This window comes from Equus asinus, chromosome 20 (genome assembly GCF_041296235.1).
Source record: "Equus asinus isolate D_3611 breed Donkey chromosome 20, EquAss-T2T_v2, whole genome shotgun sequence".
In the NCBI taxonomy this organism is placed as follows: domain Eukaryota; kingdom Metazoa; phylum Chordata; class Mammalia; order Perissodactyla; family Equidae; genus Equus; species Equus asinus.
The window spans coordinates 111,833,909-111,851,655 of record NC_091809.1 but is presented as its reverse complement, the minus strand read 5'-3'; the positions used below and the strand labels follow the sequence as shown (position 1 = coordinate 111,851,655).

Genomic DNA, 17,747 nt, shown 5'->3' with positions numbered 1-17,747 from the left:
GGTGACTGACACCTTTAAAAGGGCGCATCAAGAACAGGTCAAGACATTAGAATGTTAAAAGAGCTTTAGCATATTAGAAACCACCAAAAATGAATTTCCTGGGGCCGGCCCAGTGGCGCAGCAGTTAAGTGCGCCTGTTCCGCTTCTCAGCAACCCAGGGTTCGCCAGTTCGGATCCCGGGTGTGGACATGGCACCACTTGGCAAAGCCATGCTGTGGTAGGTGTCCCACGTATAAAGTAGAGGAAGATGGGCACCATGTTAGCTCAGAGCCAGTCTTCCTCAGCAAAAAGAGGAGGATTGGCAGCAGTTAACTCAGGGCTAATCTTCCTCAAAAAAGAAAAAAAGAATTTCATGGAAAACCTTGAAATGTGGTTTATTAATTCCATTTTTTAGTACCCAAACTGCACAAGTTATTGAGGTGAATTGTGATCAGACTATATTTATAATTTATTTCAGGATACTTGGAAAGAATTGAAAAACTAAAGAAAGTACTTAAAACCTAATTTAAAAAGTAATATCCTCCCACCGTAAAATAAAAGGAAAATATAGAAAATAGCAACAATAATATAAAAATCTCCCAGAGTTCCACCATTTAAGTAGTGCGTAACCACTTTTTAATAATTGTTGCATCTCCTTTTTCTTTTTTATTAATATTTGTGAATGTTTTTAAACTACAATGGGAATATAATTTTAACTGCCTTTTTTCATTTCATGTATTAGAAACATTTTATAAATCATCAAATTTTATTTTATAATATAATTTTTAATAACCATGTAGTAGAGAAAGGACTTTAAATGTGTATTCAATTTAGACAGAGCTTACTGTAATAAATTATTTATAGTTTTTTTTTCCTATGTAGGTTTTAGATACTTGCACAATGAGAATGAATCTCAATTCACCAGCCAGATATCTTTATGATTTGTATGGCAGAAAAATTAAAGATGTTTCAAAAGGTAAGTGGCAAAGATTTTGTAAACTATATGATAATACTTTGAAAGGTATTTACATAATTCTGTTTTTACTTTATACATTTAAAAGGAAAACAGATATAATAAAACAGTTTAAACACGGATAAATGTCGTTCTTATACAAAGGGAAATCATGAAAGGGCATTAAGGTTTTGGGAATCTTATTTCAGCGTGTCTTGGTCCATTTGGGCTACTATAACGAAAATACCGTAGACTGGGCAGCTTAAACCACAAACATTTATTTCTCACAGCTATGAGGCTGAGACATCCGAGATCAAGGTGTTAGTAGATTCAGTGTGTGGTGAGGACCCTTTTCCTAGTTCATAGACGCCTGTCTTCTCATTGTGTCCTTACGTGGTGCAAAGGCAAGGGCACGCCCTGGGTTCTCATTTTTTTTGTTGAGGAAGATTCACCCTGAGCTATCATCCACACCAATCTTCCTCTGTTTCATATGTGGGTCACCACCACAGCGTGGCTGCTGATGAGTTGTGTAGGTCTGTGCCTGGGAACTGAACCTCGGCTGCCGAAGCAGAGTGCACCGACCCCAACCACTAGGCAACGGGGCTGACCCCGGGGGTCTCTTTTATAAGGACACCGATTCCATTCATGCAGGCTCCACCCTTATGACCTCCAGGGACCATCACAGTGGGGATGAGGTTTCACAGTATGAATGTTGGGGGAGCACAAACATTCAGTCTGTGGCACAAGCTTAGATTTTTAAAAAATTGATGGAAATTTTAACCTTAGTAAGCCGTAACTTAATAAACAAAAGTAATTGATACATTTTCCTAATTTAACAGACAATTTCTATGATATACAGCTTTCAAAAGAAAAAAATGAGAAATTGTTTTCTTGTATGCTCAGAGATTTTTAAATGTTTTGGTTAACTTCTAGAGGTTTTTCAGAAGTTATGAAATGTACTTTAAAACAGTTTTATTGTATGTCTGTCAAAATATGAGATATCCATCGACATTTCTAAAGATGCTGATTTGCTAGTCTCCGAAAGCAAAAATACCATGAATTCCACATTTGTGCTACTATTAAATTACTATTAGTAGTAATTACTACTATTGCTTTACTTTTTTTAAACTTACATTTTATTGCTTTAGTGGTAATCACTATTACTTTGGTGGTGATCCTATTAGCACTAGTAAATGTGCTACTATTATGGTCCTATCACTTCATCAAAACCTTCACCCCATATGTCTGAAGGGGGCCGAAATCTTAAATGGCACACGTTAACCGCAAGGCCACGTCCAGACAACCGTACGTGACTTTAGGATACGGCTACACTGGACACTCCCATTTGTTTCTAATATCCTCGCTTTTGCTATATAAAAGCAAAATTTTTCCTTGATTTTTCATCCTTAATTAATACTATTGAGTCATCTTTGTAATATCTGGATATTTATTGTTTATGACTCATTTTTTTTTTGGCTAAGGATTATATGTGTGTGTGATTTAGAAAGTAAATCTATTTTTCTTGGTCATTTTTAGTGTTTGTGTTAGATATGATAATTATTTTTCATTTCAGTAGTTTTTATCTGAAGATTTCAAAGTGCTTGTAGACACTTTTCCATTATCTAGAAGAATTAGATAGTTGCTTACCTGTAAGACATATGTAACACGGAATCCTTCCTGATGGTCTTTTTTTTGCGGGGGGGGGAGGAAATATCATCCTCAAAGCTGGTTTCTTCTTTCTTGCGTTTTTGTTCCCTTCCTGGTCATGCTGGCTAACATTTTCCTTATGATTAACAATATTTTAAAATCACTCTAAACTTCACTAATAAAATAAATAATAAGTTTTCTTAAGACCCTATCCAGAGCTTTGAATTATTTCCAGCTCACCTGGATTTAAAAAATTAGATTTGAGTAAATTGCTAGAATTGAAACTGTCCGGAACCCTGGTTAAGATGAAAGATTTATATTTAGAAAGTTGGTTTTTCCCCTCCCGAACGGGGTACCTCGTGGAAAGCTCTGACTCTGAGGTGTGATTCTTCCCGGGTGCAGGGGCATTTTCACTCGTGCCTCATGCTTCACATGTCACAGGCTGTGCTGGCATCACATTTTGATGCATGCCTTGCCCTGTGTTTTTTGCATACTAATAAAAGCTCATGCCAGCTGAAATTAGCTTATGCAACTACTAACATGTGGCAGCATAACAAGTTCGCTGGACTTAAAATTCTTAGAGAAGCTAATCCTGTTGGAGGGACTTCCAGTCTATAGCTCCCTAGTCACTTAACATTAGGTTTTTGCATTTCTCTTTGCTTTGTTAGTATGATTTTGTGCATCAAATGATTGAGATCCCTAAACTTTTATGTTTGATGGTGTTCTGAACTTCACCTTGGGGAGAGTCAAGTGTTATGTGAAAGTTCTTTTAATTTAAATAAATAAATACGTATGCTCACTTGATGTATGATTTTTTGGCTTCCTTGTTCTGTATCACATCAGAAAAAGTCATTTAATAATGTCTGATGTTAAGATCATAGCAATTACTTTTTTTTATAAGCACAGATTAGAAGTGTAATTGTACCAAGGACTAAAAGTAACGGATACACAAAATAAAAAATTTTCTTCTATCTGTCGCTTCTCTTTTTTTTTAAAGATTTTATTTTTTCTTTTTCTCCCAAAGCCCCCCAGTACATAGTTGTGTATTTTTAGTTGTGGGTCCTTCTAGTTGTGGCATGTGGGACGCTGCCTCAACATGGCTTGATGAGCGGTGCCATGTCGGCGCCCAGGATCTGAACTGGTGAAACCCTGGGCCGCCGAAGTGGAGTGTGGGAACTTAACCACTCGGCCAGGGGGCCGGGCCCTGTTGCTTCTTTTTTAGAGTTAGATAGACTTTCAAGTTTTCCTCCTATGCTCTGAGAAATGAGCACATTGGACGTGACATTAAGCTGCTTTTACTTTATCAAGTCTAGTAAAACCTTTAAAAGCCCATAGGATTCACAAATTACTTGTGGTTTTAGATTTGTAAAGCATCAAAAATTTTAACAAAGAAATTTATATTGTGACACGTGGAAAAGTTCTTTAGTTGTGGCTCCTATATAGATCTATTCTTTGTAGAGTAGAAGAGAACTAACCACTGTGTAAAGATGCCATATGTATATGGCATATATATATGACTGTATATATATAGTCAACATGCTAGTACAGCATTTCTGCTAGAACACAATATATGTGTGAAAATGCATTCTGCGAAATCATGCCCACCAAAATAACAGGGCCATGGGAAACTAGGGTTGAGGAAGACCATTCAAAATCTGTGCACCTTTCAAACCAGAATGCTAACTAAATAATAATTGTTAATCTAGGAGATCATGTAAACAGCCTGGTAGGCATCTCAGAGTGCTGCTTCAGAGGATGTTAAAGCTGCACAAAAACCATAGTGTGAGCTGACACGGATGGAAGTCGACTGGAGTTTCGAGCCAGTGGGGCTTCCTTTAAGTGAGGCACAGGAGGAAGGGAAACTCCCACACTCAGTCATGCAAGACGGGGTGTGCACCCTTCTGGGGAGGGAGCCCCAATGCAGCAGCCAAGCTAAGGGCTTTTTTCTCTACTGCCAAAGGATAGAATTCTACTCCTATGCTGTTGGCCTCCTTTGCCCAGGAAAAAGCACATATTCACCAGCCAAACTTCCATGCATACTGACATCATTCTTCCGCTCACTGATCCTGTGCAAGCTGTTTGGCGTGGAGGAGCACGTCACAGTGCAGAGCTGTTACACAGACAGTGTCAGATTTTGATGCAGCTGTTTAATAACACTCTCATTCCCCCAACATTGCCCGACTTTTTGTTCTCTTAACTTCTGTGGCTTAGTCATTACCTTATGATGAACCAGAGGAGTCGCTCTCCCTCTTGAGAAAGGAGATCCTCAGTCTCTTAGGACTTTTGTGAGGCTGCTGTTCCATAACTAAATCCTGCTCCTTTGTGGATCCTTCTAGATCACAGTGGGCAGTGTAAAATTTACCCCAGAAGATTCTGAGATGACTTAGAATAGTGTATTAATTAAATTGACTACAAGGCTGTGCTATGAAACATTGAACATTCACTTCCTATCCCATTTCCTACCCCAAATTATGCCCAGCAACACTGTCCAAAATAGCTATCTGTTCTCTAACAGATTCTCCAGAGATTCTTCAATGAGATCCATTGACAGGATTAACATGTTTCAATCACAAAATTCCAATAACGTAGAGATAACTCAAATTTTAGTGTTAACTCTTTCCATTATCAAATTTTTGTAGAGAAATTAAATTCAAAAAATAAAATCCCAAAGAAATTAAAATCCAGAATTTTTAAGTCCACACAGAAGTGAATTCCAAAATCAAATAATCTTACCTTTATGAGTTAAAATCTGATAAAAGTTCCAACTCCTCAAGTTAAAATGGAAATAAAGTCCTGCTCAATTTTTATTCTTCCCCGTGTCAGCCCATTGGCTTCTGGCTCCTGGAGTGGATGTCATCCCTCAGGACCTCAGAAGCTGAACTGGGTCTATACCAACTTTCTCAAGTGCCTACTTCCAACCAAATAAAAAGATGATCCCAACATCAGCCTCACACCCAGCATGTTTGGGACAGAAGCCAATCCCTGTTTCTAACGTGGCCATTCCAAGTGAAATGATGTTTCCAAGAGCCTATGTTTGGCATGATCCAGACCACGTGACTATTGCTAAGACCATAGCAGAGACTAAGTGAAGGAAGGCAGAGAAGAGAAAATGTTCTTTGTGTCAGTCTTTTCAAGATGCCAATTGATCTGTGCTGTTGAGTAGAGTCTATGACCTGTGACATAACTCATTGGGAAGCCATCGCTCATCAAGGCATTAATTATAGTGTTAGGTATTTGATATATCTTGAGGGAAAAGTTGACCAGTGCACACTGTCTCCTCTCTCAGAGAGGCTGCAGGAAGTGTTGGTTAAGTACTCTGATTTTGGAGCAGGAGTTCAAATTCCAGGTATACCACTTATTGAATGACCTTGGACAAGTTATTTAGTTTCTCTGAGAGTCAGTTCCCTCATCTGTAAAATAGGAATTACAGTATTTACCTTAATAGGTTGTTGTAAGGATTAAGTGAGTTATATGTAGCGTCTTCAACAAGTGCCTGATACTTGGGAAGCATTATATTATGTTATCATCATTACTGCTGCTAATATTCCTATTAATATTCTCAAAAAGGGTGCTGGCATGTTGCATTCTTGCAACATTGGGAGAGTCACACTTGTGGCAGGCTCAGGTGTGAAGACTTGTCGAGGTATTGTTCTTTCCCTTTGTAATGTATTCCAAACATCTTATGCTCTTCTCCCTATGAGTCTTGCGTTTCTGGATCCTGTGCTGAACTGACGGTGGGCTCTATCTGGTGGTATAGCATTCACTTTGTCTTGGGAGCAGTATTTTCAATGCTGGGTCACAGTGGCTGCTGTAACAGCCTCTAGCCATGAAATTGTTTAAGACTAAGAAACCTGCTTCATGGGCACAGCTTCCCCCTCATCTCCACATTGGTTCCAATTGGAGAAGAACTTTTGGTGGATTTCTGAATTGAACCAGCTGTTAGTGTTTCTGGGGCTCATGCTCTTAGGTGCCCAGTGAGGACCAACACTACTGCTATTTCCTCTTGAAGACATGGTCTTTCCTCAGTTTTTTTTTTTTTTCCGTTTTTTTTTTTTTTTTTCCCCTCAGTTTTTGAATGCTCCTTGTCTTGAGTTCACCGGTCCACCTGGCACTCTTTTTCTGCCATATTTGGGATTTGCCTCTCCTGTACGTTCCTTTCAGAAGAAGCCCCTTCTCTAACAGGCTGGGGCTGTGTTGTCTGCTGCACTTGAGGACCTGCTTTTCTTTTACTTTCTCATCCATACTTGTGTTTTTCTGACATATTCCTCTTGATGTTTTTCTTGCAGGGACTCTCATAGTGAGAGAGATGAAGTCAATAAGTTCCAAGTTCGTCAATAGTGTCCTTTGTTCAAACCAGTCTTATCCATTTTCACCTCCCTGGGTTAAATAATCCTACCTAGGATGTATTTTCCCACAGTCTGACATCTAATTTAGATCTGGGCTCCTTGAGCGATTATTGTTCCGCCTGCATCCCTGTAATATAATTCATCTTGCCTTGGCCTTTTCTTAATCTTAGGCCCATAAAATTTTGGAATTCACCAAATACATTTTTTTAATATTTTATACTAATCTTCCTAGTATTCCCTTCTCCAGTTTGTTCAGATTTTACATGCACTCTTTGTCTAAGTGTCCCATCCTCACAGAGGTTGGCTCATTGCTCTTCCTGTCACCCTGTCTGTGACATAAATGCCACTTCTTCACCGTGCTGGAATTCTGCCTCCTCTGGGGGTTGTGCTGAGTTCGCTGTCCATGTCTTACCTGTACTGCTCTTCAGGGTTCACGGGGCCCCAGGTACTGTTTCTGATTTTGTGACAGTTAAAACATCTTCCCCTTTAATAAGAACCTCGTTAAGAGTAACTAGGCTTGGATGTACCTCCTGCCCCCTCCAGGCCTCAGTTTCTCTTTTTCTTTCTCTCAAATGTGTGTGCTCAGGTTCGAGGCTTACCTTTTTCTCAGGAGACCTCTTTCCTCCTCCAGCTCAATGAGCCTGTCCCCTTGATTTTCGTGCACACTCTGTGCTGTTCTGAGATGGGAGTGTGTTTCACAATCACTTCACTTCCTCCTTGATTCCCTCTGCAATCTGATTCATAGGTTTGTAATACTTTCTTTGAGTTGTTTCTTTACCTTGACTGAAGAAGACAGCATTCTTTTCATAATAAATCTGCCGCTTTTCTGTAGGTGAAGCCACAATTTGGGTTTCTGAAATTTAGAACCATGGTCAAAATTTATGTGATAAATAAATTTAGAGCCAACTTGAATTTATGGAGGTTTTGTTAAAAGCTTGTGGATAGGCCACATGAACTGAAGGATAGCTTGTCCACAGTTTCTTTTTGGCCCAGAATGCAGCTCAAAATAACAGAATGAAGGCCAGTGTTTGAGGCAAGGACTTAGTCTGCCTGTCTAGGCCTGGGACTAACAATTCAGAGAGCACCACCCTGCAACGTGTGTAGGACTCAATCGCCATTATACCTTGAAGTCTTGGCCTGCAGACTTAGCTGCAAAACACAGAAAGTGTGTGAATAAACCTTCTAATGCCTGAGTGACCTAATCCCAACCTCAGACTTGCCTGTGCCCAGGTGAGGTTCGCTGCCTGGTGCAAGCGTGAGCAGCAGCAGCCTGCACAGCATGGCAAGCATGACTGCCCAGGGGTGCTGAGGCCCCCACAGCCCTCCTCAGTGGACTAAAGCCACCAACCCCCACTGCCAACCCCCACTCCCTCCATGACTGGCATTTTCTGAAGGCCCAGGCTGTTGGAAAATAATCCCAGCTGCGTTTACTTGCTGTGACCCATCAAGCTCAAAATTCTACATAGCCCTTGCTTATTATGAAATTTCAGGCCAATCTCCCTATTCTCTGTGGAGAGGCTCTTCAGTCAACACACAGCTACAAAACTGTAGATTCAACTACATGACTCAGTATAAGCTGCCAAACACCACCACAAACAGACACACAAACAAAGACCCACACAGTCCTTGCGTGTTAAAGTGCCATCGGAGCGTGAAGCCACCTAGTCAAGGCCCCCTGTGAATCTCAGTGTCTTTGTGTTATTTGCTCTCCACAATTACTTCTTATGCATTTCTCAAGGTTCCTGACCAACTTGTTCCTGTAGGTATGCACTTTCCTGAGTTTTGTGAGACTTTCTAGCAAATTATTGAACCTGAGGAGGTAGTGGGAACCAGAGAATCATAAGCAGTGGGTCAGAAGTGAGGTCAGGCTTGTGGAGTTCTGTGCCCTTGACCTTCAGTTTGATAAACTCCTTGCATTGGAGGACTGATACCCCCAATTTCAAAACTTACTACAAGTAAAGCTACAGTAATTAAAACAGTGTGGTGCCTGAATTAGCAGAGACATATAGACCTATGGAATAGAATAAGAGTGCAGAGAAAAACCAATACATCTATAGCCAGTTGACTTTCAACAAGGATGCCAGGACCATTCAATGAGAAATGAATATTCTCTTCAACAAATGGTGCTGGCATAACTGGATATCCACATGTAAAAGATTGATGTTGGACCCCTACCTCACACCATATACAAAACTTAACTCAAAATGAATCAACAACCTAATTATAAGAGCTAAAAGCATAAAACTCTTCCAAAAAGACACAGGGGTAAATCTTCATGACCTTAGATTTGGCAATGGATTCTTATATATGACATTGGAAGTATGAGCAACAAAAGAAAAAAACAGGTAAATTGGACTTCATCAAGTTAAAAAAATTTTCTCTATCAAAGGACATTATCAAGAAAGTGAAAAGAATCTACAGAATGGGAGAAAATATTTGCAAATCATGTTTCTGATAAAGGTTTAATATTAAGAATATTAAAAAAACTCTTAGACTCAACCACAAAAAGACAAACAACCCAATTAAAAAATGGGCAAAGGAGTTGAATAGATATTTCTCCAAAGAAGATATGCAAATGGCCAACAAATACATCAACATCTTTAGTCACTAGGGAAATGCAAATCAAAACCACAATGAAGTACCACTGCACACACACTAGCGATGACTGTGAAATAAAAATCACCCCCCCCACACACACACATATACACAGCCAAAATGGAAAATAACAAGTGTTGGTGAAGACATGGAGAAATCAGAACCCTTGGATATTGCTTGTGGGGATGTAAACTGGTACAGCCACTTTGGAAAACAATGTAATGGTTCCTCCAAAAGGTAAACATAGAATTACTGTGTGGCCCTGCTATTCTATTCCTAGATAAATATTCCAAAAGAATTGAAAACAGTTAAACAAATACATGTACACGCATGTTTATAGCAGCACTATAGATAATAGCCAAAAGCTGGAAACCAAATGTCTATGAAAAGATGAATGCAGAAACACATTGTCGTATATACATTCAATGGGATATTATGCAGCCATGAAAAAGAATGAAGTACTGATAATGCTACCACATGCAGGAACCTTGAAAACATTATGCTAAGTGAGAAAAGCCAAATACAAAGGGTACCATATTGTATAATTCCTTTTATGTGCACCATCCAGAATTGATGAATCCATACAGACAGAATGCAGGTTGGTGTTTGCCAGGGCCCGGGGGAGAGGAGAATGGGGAAAACTGCTTAATGTGTAAGGGGTTTTACTGTGAAGTGGTGGAAATATTCTGGAACTACATAGAGGTGGTGATTGCACATTGAATGTACTAAATGCCACTGATTTCTTCACTTTAAAATGGTTGGTCTTATGTTATGTGAATTTCACCTCAATAATTATTAAAAGAAAAAAAGAGACAAGTGGAGCAGAAGAGGTTTGCCCCAGTTGTCTCAGAGGTCATCCTAGATCAGCTGACAGCCAGCTGATGCCAAGACCAGAGAGCAAGCCCAGCCAGACCAGCAGAACCACCCAGCTAATTTGCAGACTCATGAGCTAAATTAGTGCTTATTGTTTTATGCTTCTGTGTTTTGAGGTGTTTGTTATATGGCATTATTGTGGCAATAGATACCTAATAGTTAGCTATTTGTACTTCATAAATATTGTCACATTATCTTTACTCACTAGTTAGACCACTAAATTCTTTTCCTAAATCTTAATCCTTTGTGTAGCCAAAGAGTAATCGTCCTAAAATATCCGTAACTTTTTTTTTTTTGCTCAAAACTTTACATTTGAAGAAGCTTTCACTCTCTGTATCCTGTCATTCAAGAACCTTCATTATGTGGTCTTGCCCTACCCAACCACCGTAATCACCCACATCTCACAACTCCCCACATACACCCTGTCATAGCCAGGTCTGTCCCTCCAGGCGGTGCGGTGGCCCGTGCTGGGCCCGGCTTCCTTACCTTCGTTTATGCTATTTTATGCCCACTCAATAATCTCTCTATTCTTCTCCATTTATTCGAAGTTCAGCAATTTGCATCAGTCAGGGTATATTATATTATTTTGTGGTAACAGATGACTCCACACCTTTCCGTGACTTACACAAAGGTGTGTTTTTCACTCCTTCTGCATATCATTGTGGGTTGATTGCACCTGCACTAGCTTATGTCAAAGCAAATCACATGCATCTCCTTAATTCAACCGTGTGGGAACTATAATCCTTCCAGCAAAGGGTGTTGTGGGTCACATGACGAGGGCTGACGTGAATAACGTGGGAAGTAGGATTTTCCTTCAGGGAAGGCAGCAAATATTTTGAGTAATAATGGAATACACAACACTGTCTGTTTTCCAAAATCTGTATTAGTTATCAGTTGCTGTGTAACAAATTACCCAAAACTTAGCAACTTAAAGCAACGAACATGTGTTATCTCAGTGTTGGTGGGTCAGGAGTTCAGGTGTAGCTTAGCTGGGCATTCTGACTCTGGGTCGCTCACAAAGCTTCAATCAAGGTGTCAGCTTGCACAGTTTTATGCACAGTTTTAAAATATTACTCAAATCCCACTCTGTTTTGTTTACTAATACCTCCTTTTTATAACTTCTTTTGATACCATATGTCTGCACCATATGTCATAAGGCTTGTTTATATAATATGTCTGTTTTGTGTTTAAGACTTATCTTTCTAACTAAAGAGCGATTTTTTTCTTATATTTTAAAAAAAAGACTCTAACAATCTCCTAATATCTACCATCAGACTGGGCATATAGTAGGCCTTCAAAAAAATCAATATTCATACAAATAATTATGAAGCATAATTTTTATATTATAGTATCTGCAAATAGTAAGTGATGAAAAATACTTTTAAAATGAATTAAAATTCAAAAAGATTCTTTGTTGAATTGGATTTGCAACCAATTGCCTGCTATTAACTACTTTTTGTTGGTGGTTCTCACTGATGCGGCTTGATGACTCACCACCCGCTCTGAGTAGTATCGTGCCATAGTCCATGGACCTCTCAAAGCTGGAAGATTCTCGCCTAGCGCAGTATAAAGACAAATAATAATGATATTTCTTGATATCTATTTCAGCATTGTTGATTGATTTTCTTTGGATCTCAGCATCAGACGCATCTTTGGTCACCTCCAAAATCTCACTTTGTGGTGAATCTCCTCCAAATCATCTCCAACAAGTGTCCATCCAGTCGCTACTTGTTCCATTTCTGACAGCTATAATTTCTTCAAAAAAAATCCATCTTATAGCTAACTGAAATCTATTCTTTTAAACATTTACCATTGGTCTTGATTTTGTCTTCCAGACAAAATAGAAATTCATTTCTAGTCTATGACTGGCTTTCAAATAGATGGACCTGTATGATTTAAATACTTTCCAGGTTAGACATCCCTCATCTCTCCAACTATTTCTCTGGCTCCTCACCATCCTGGTCACTCTTCTCTGTTCTGTCTAGTTTTTTGGTCTTCCTCCGGATGGGACCCCACATTGTATATAATTTTCCAGGTCAGTCGATGATGAGAAAAGCAGCCCCACCTCCTCTTTCTTTTCAGGTCATGATATAACCTACAATTGCATTGTTATTTCTATCAGATACATGATATCTCTGACCTAAATTGAACTTAAAGTTAATTAAAGCCCCCGAGTTTTTCTCACAATTTGCTTTTTTTTTTTTTCTGAGGAAGATCTGCCCTGAGCTAACAGCTGTGCCAGTCTTCCTCTATTTTGTATGTGGGATGCCGCCACAGCATGGCCACAGACAAGTGTTGTAGGTCTGTGCCCAGGAACCGAACCTGGCCACTGAAGTGGAGCATGCCAAACCTAACCACTAGGCCAAGGGGCCGGGCCCACAATTTGCTTTTAAGCTACCTCATCCACATGCTGTACTTGTACTACTGATTTTTTAGATGTGTGAACAGAACTTTATATGTTGATTCCTACTAAATTTCTACTTACGAAGTTTTTATTTAGTAGTTTAGCCTTGCAAGATCTTTCAGATATATAATCTATCACCCAGGGATTAACAGTTTCTCCCATCATTATTTTCACTTGTAAATTTGGTGAGAATACCACCTTTGACAACGTCCAAGTTGTTGATTAAAGTATTGACCACGCCATGGTTAGGAGCAGAGATCTTTAGCATGTAGTAGAGTCCCTGCTTCGGGTTTCTATCGTCTTCCAGGGCTATGGCTGTTCACTTAGTTGGGAATCTACAAACTCACCCACCTCCACCTGAGACACAAGTCTTCTAATTGCAACCCTCTAGCAACACCATTTTAAAAAGTTATTTTAGCCCATCATAACTTGTCGTTCTGAACCAGTCCTTCAGCCTTCACCGTGGCCTGAAGGGCCTTCATGAGTTGGTCCCCACCCAACTTCTCTGCCTTCACTAACGGCTACTGACCCCTGCATCTCTGCACTCAAGTCGCTTTGTTTGTCTGTTTCTGTTTCTCACACTCATGCCCCAGTACCTTACCATGTAACGTTTCCTCTGCTTGGACTCTCTCTCACCCTGTCCTCCTGCCAAGCTAGTGCCTACTCATCTGAAGGCCTTATTTTAAATATTTCTTCTTCTGAAAAGCTCCCCTTACAGCACCTGTTCCTATCTGATTTTGCTCCCGTGTCTAGGATAGGTATCCCTGTTACATTAATGGCAGCCTGTATATGGTAATCATCACAATTGTAATTACTAAAGCTGCTTGGGGAGTTGTTTTTTAATATCTACCTGTCCTCTAGACTCTAAGCTCCATGAGAACAGAGATTTTGTAGTCTTCTCTGTATTCCCATGTTTAACCCAGGGCTGAATAACATAGAGCAGATGCCCTAAAGTGATATAAAAATTAGTGATGCTGCCCTTCTCTGGGAAGCACTGTACTTAGATTCCTTTTGATGTAAATGGAAAATTCAGACACTGAGAGAGTCTCTAGTCACAATGCTTCCCTCTCCCTTAATGCCCTACAAATGCCCGGTATGACCCCTGCACTGCTAGTACTGCCCCTTCTTTGCTAAATGGAATTCTGCAGGGGTCCAGATGGTTTGGGCCCCTAAATGGCACTGCTTTCTTAGCTAAGAGTGGGTCGTTCAGAAGGGCACATACCTGCAGCCTGCAGTCAGGCCCCAGACAGGGACCACTGGGTCTGTGTGTGTGCTCATTCAGATTCCCTTTATTACTTTCTCCAGGAAAGAAACTGTGAGCCGAGGCAGCATCTGCACATGACGTTTTTTACCTTGTTTTGGATACTAAGTGACATATTTCTCTATCGTTTTTAAGTAGAAACATCAGAAGAAAGCAATCATGGATCCTAAATAGAGGACTTAAACAGGAGGTTTGCAGACATTATCTCCTACCTGGTTGCATGTATACTCGTTTATCTTGGGAAGGGGCACACAGATTTAGCAGTACCTTGCTTAAAGACCACAGTGTATTGGGACCTGCTTCTCACTGGAAGAAATAGTGGTTATATGCAGGTGTTAGAGATTTCAAGAGTCTCCCTCTCTGCTCATTAAATATTTGTTTAATAAGTGAATTGCTGCATGTTGGGTCCTAAGGATTACTGTTTATTTTTCTAAAAGTTCGAAAAACATTCATTTTATAATCTGTTCTAGAACTTTGCTGGGAATTAAGTTCAAATTGATGACTAAACTGTCTTCTTTAAAATTAAGTACATTTGCCTCTCTTCAATTTTGGCATCCCTCTCCCATTTACCTTTATTTCTCAAATTCTAAGAAATGTGAAAACTTCTATCTCTTGCTGAAGAGGGTTGCCAAATACTGGTGGGTGTTAATCAGGCCTCAAATCTCTCTCGGGCGAATGGGGATATACAAAGGCAGCCAGGTAAGAGCACTTTAGTGCAGGAAGGGTGTGGCTCGGGAGGAGTCTTAAGACCTTCCTTGGGACTATGCCCCGGGCTTCCTAGACACAGCCTCCAGCACCTCCTAGTGCCATCCACGCATCCGACATGGGCGACTCTTGTTGCTTGGACAAAAGCAGAAAGTGCTAACCATCAATGGTTTATATTTCTACTATGGCTCTACAGAGAATATTAAGAATTGTGTTAAGTCTAGATTACAAACAAGTGTTTTTAGCAGCAGTGGGAGAACTCCCATGATAACTGGATCACTGTCATCTTTTATTAAATGCAGGAATGCACAATTGTGTGATAGGAGCAATCACAAAGCAGTCCAATCTACTCAAGACTCTTTAATATCTGTCAGAAATCCCCTTTTGAAGTCTTTAAAACAGAGACTCTCTTTTATATTCATGAAGATATGATCATCACCCCGAGGTTTTGTTGGGCTAAACGTGCTTCAGTGTTTATGTGATTTTGTTAACAAGTCCTTGCTCTTTCCCTCTTCTTCTAGAGTTTGTCTTTCTAGCTTCTGGTTTTTGTGTCTCTTATTTCTCAGTCTTTGAACTCTAACACCAAAAATCTTACTCTGACTCTAATGACTTGTCCATGATCCTAGAAGTTTGTTATAAAAAACATTATAATAAGTCTAATTGCCAATGAAAACAAATAGCCTAATTGTTACTACCTGTTATAAAACGTTTTCTTACAAAGTTCTCCATGTGAAAGAACGTGACTCGGCAGAGGTTGGTCTCCGTCCCCCTGGGAGTCTTTAGAGGGCAGCGGATAGTAGACAACACTGTGCAATATGCTCATTATAGGAGATCCTACTTTTGTGAAACAAACATGGAGAAATAAATGTCAAAAGGAAAACCTCCATTATAATTGCTGAAACTATTAAGACTTTTTAGTTTATGACATTTAAAATATACATTTTTCATGACATATATATATTTTACATCCTAAATAAAATATTTACGGGTAAGTAATATGTTGACTTAGCATTTACATCCAAGGAGACCAAAACAGCTTACCCACATTATCTGACTCCTAGGTCTCTCTAAATTAGGTATTTTGTGCCAGGCATTATTATTATTCCTGCTTTTGAGACTGAAGAAAAGAAAGAAAGAAAAAAAGAAAAAGATCCAGCTGAATTAAAAAAATTTGTGTTAGTTATAACTTTATAACCAAATAGTAGAGTTTTGAGACATTTTCCAATTAGCTTGCTTTTGAATGTCACCTACATACCTGAGTCTTTGTAGATTTGATTTGTTCCAAAGTTTTACTACGTTTTCTATTGCATCTTTTCCTTCTGGATCAAAAGTTAATTGGTGCCTCAGTTAACACCATTTGGGTTAAACTTTCCTGAATAGTAATAAAAATAAAAAATAATAATGTAAAAAAAAGTGTTAGTTTTTACAGCAAGCAATTATATAATGACATTTCTAAAGGCCTTTACTTCTAATTTTTGTTGGTTTTATTTATTGAGTTCCCTGCAATGTGCTCTCCAAAACTGACTCTAAGATAATAATTTAAATTTTTGTACAGAGCTTGAAAGTTTACATACATAGCAGGTCATACATTTTTAGCTATTACGTATTAGTATAGACCATACTCACGTAAAAATAGATTGATATAGTTAGTTCTCAACTTTTCTTTAAGTAACCTTAAAGTTGTATATATTTCAATTAAATTATTTTGCATTATTACTAAATATCAAATACTTTAGATGCCCAAGAAATTGAGTTCACATAATACTTGTATTTTCAAAGACATACACACTATTACTTTTGTTGAGGCTAAAGGCAAGACTCAGACAATGGAATCCCAGCTTATTTCTACTCCCATAAACCACGTTATTTAAATAAATGAATTGTGTATGCTGACCTGTTCTACCAATGTGCTACTGGGGGAGTATGAAAAAGAGATGTGCATGGTGGTGGAAGTAGAAAGAGGCATAAAGCGCACTGGAAAACTACCAAATGTCCCCTGCAAATGGGCCCTATTCAGAATCAGTAAGCGTGTGATGAGTGAAGTGGTTTTGAATATCGCCTTTAGATTCCATGCTGTTACAAGGCCAGCCCTGAACATGGCAACTCTTATTTCCACACACAGTACCTCTTCACTCTCAATTTAACCCCAAAATCTGATGAACCCATTACTCCATACTTGATTTCATGGAACAAGGAGTAGATATAGTTACAAATGATCAATCACCAGCCGTGAAGCGAAGCGGCAAGGCATTAACAATTCACACCCGCTCGGTCCACCGGCTCAGCAGAAGATGTGCCAGCATATTTAATGCACAGCTACTTCGTTCCGTTTAAGAAAAGGCAGGACTCAAGCTGCATTTTCAAAACGGAGACGACTTCCTAAGATTTCATACTTCCTGCGTCCCAATGTGAACCTTCACCCACGTATCAGCAATTAAAATAACCAGGTGCTCTGTGAAGGTCACCATGTCTAAGTGAAATTTTACTCAGGTAAAAACAATATGACCTATGAAATTCTTCCCCCCAGTGCGTCCCTGTTCTGTTTGATCCTATCATACAAATCAATGCCTCTTGCAGCAGTGTTGTAACACTGTAGACCCCGTAGGCAACATCCGTCAGTTTAATAGGATCACTGAGGACTGAAGCCGCTGTGAAAGATTGCTCTAAGTGTAGCAATCGTGTGCTTGTCATTTGGTTCAGTGGAGGAAAAGTCCAAATTTGGGTAGGCATTGGTATTTAAGCAAATGACTGCTAAATCTTTTCTCATAAGTACCTTAGGGACAATAAGATTTGACATATAGCATGTAAACAAAAGTACACAGCAGCTGTTAGTTTAGTTTTGTTTGAATAAAAATATAGTGATATAAACCGAGCAACGTAGGAGATAATATGCTCTCCATCATTCAATCTTGCCAGCAGACCATGCTTCTGAGTGGCGTCTGCTTGTTGCTGTGGGACCCGGAGCTCCAGCCCTTACCAATAGCT

The 17,747-nt window shown here is 39.3% G+C and overlaps 1 protein-coding gene across 3 annotated transcripts in view; it reads left to right on the top strand.

Moving 5' to 3' along the window:
• The window catches only part of DCDC1 (doublecortin domain containing 1), a 428,668-nt gene that overhangs the window by 73,661 nt on the left and 337,260 nt on the right, over window positions 1-17,747 (top strand). For all 3 annotated transcript variants that reach the window (XM_070491394.1, XM_070491395.1, XM_070491396.1), the window contains one exon: window positions 862-955. In XM_070491394.1, the coding sequence (XP_070347495.1) occupies window positions 862-955 (94 nt within the window). The remainder of the gene's footprint in view (window positions 1-861; window positions 956-17,747) is intronic.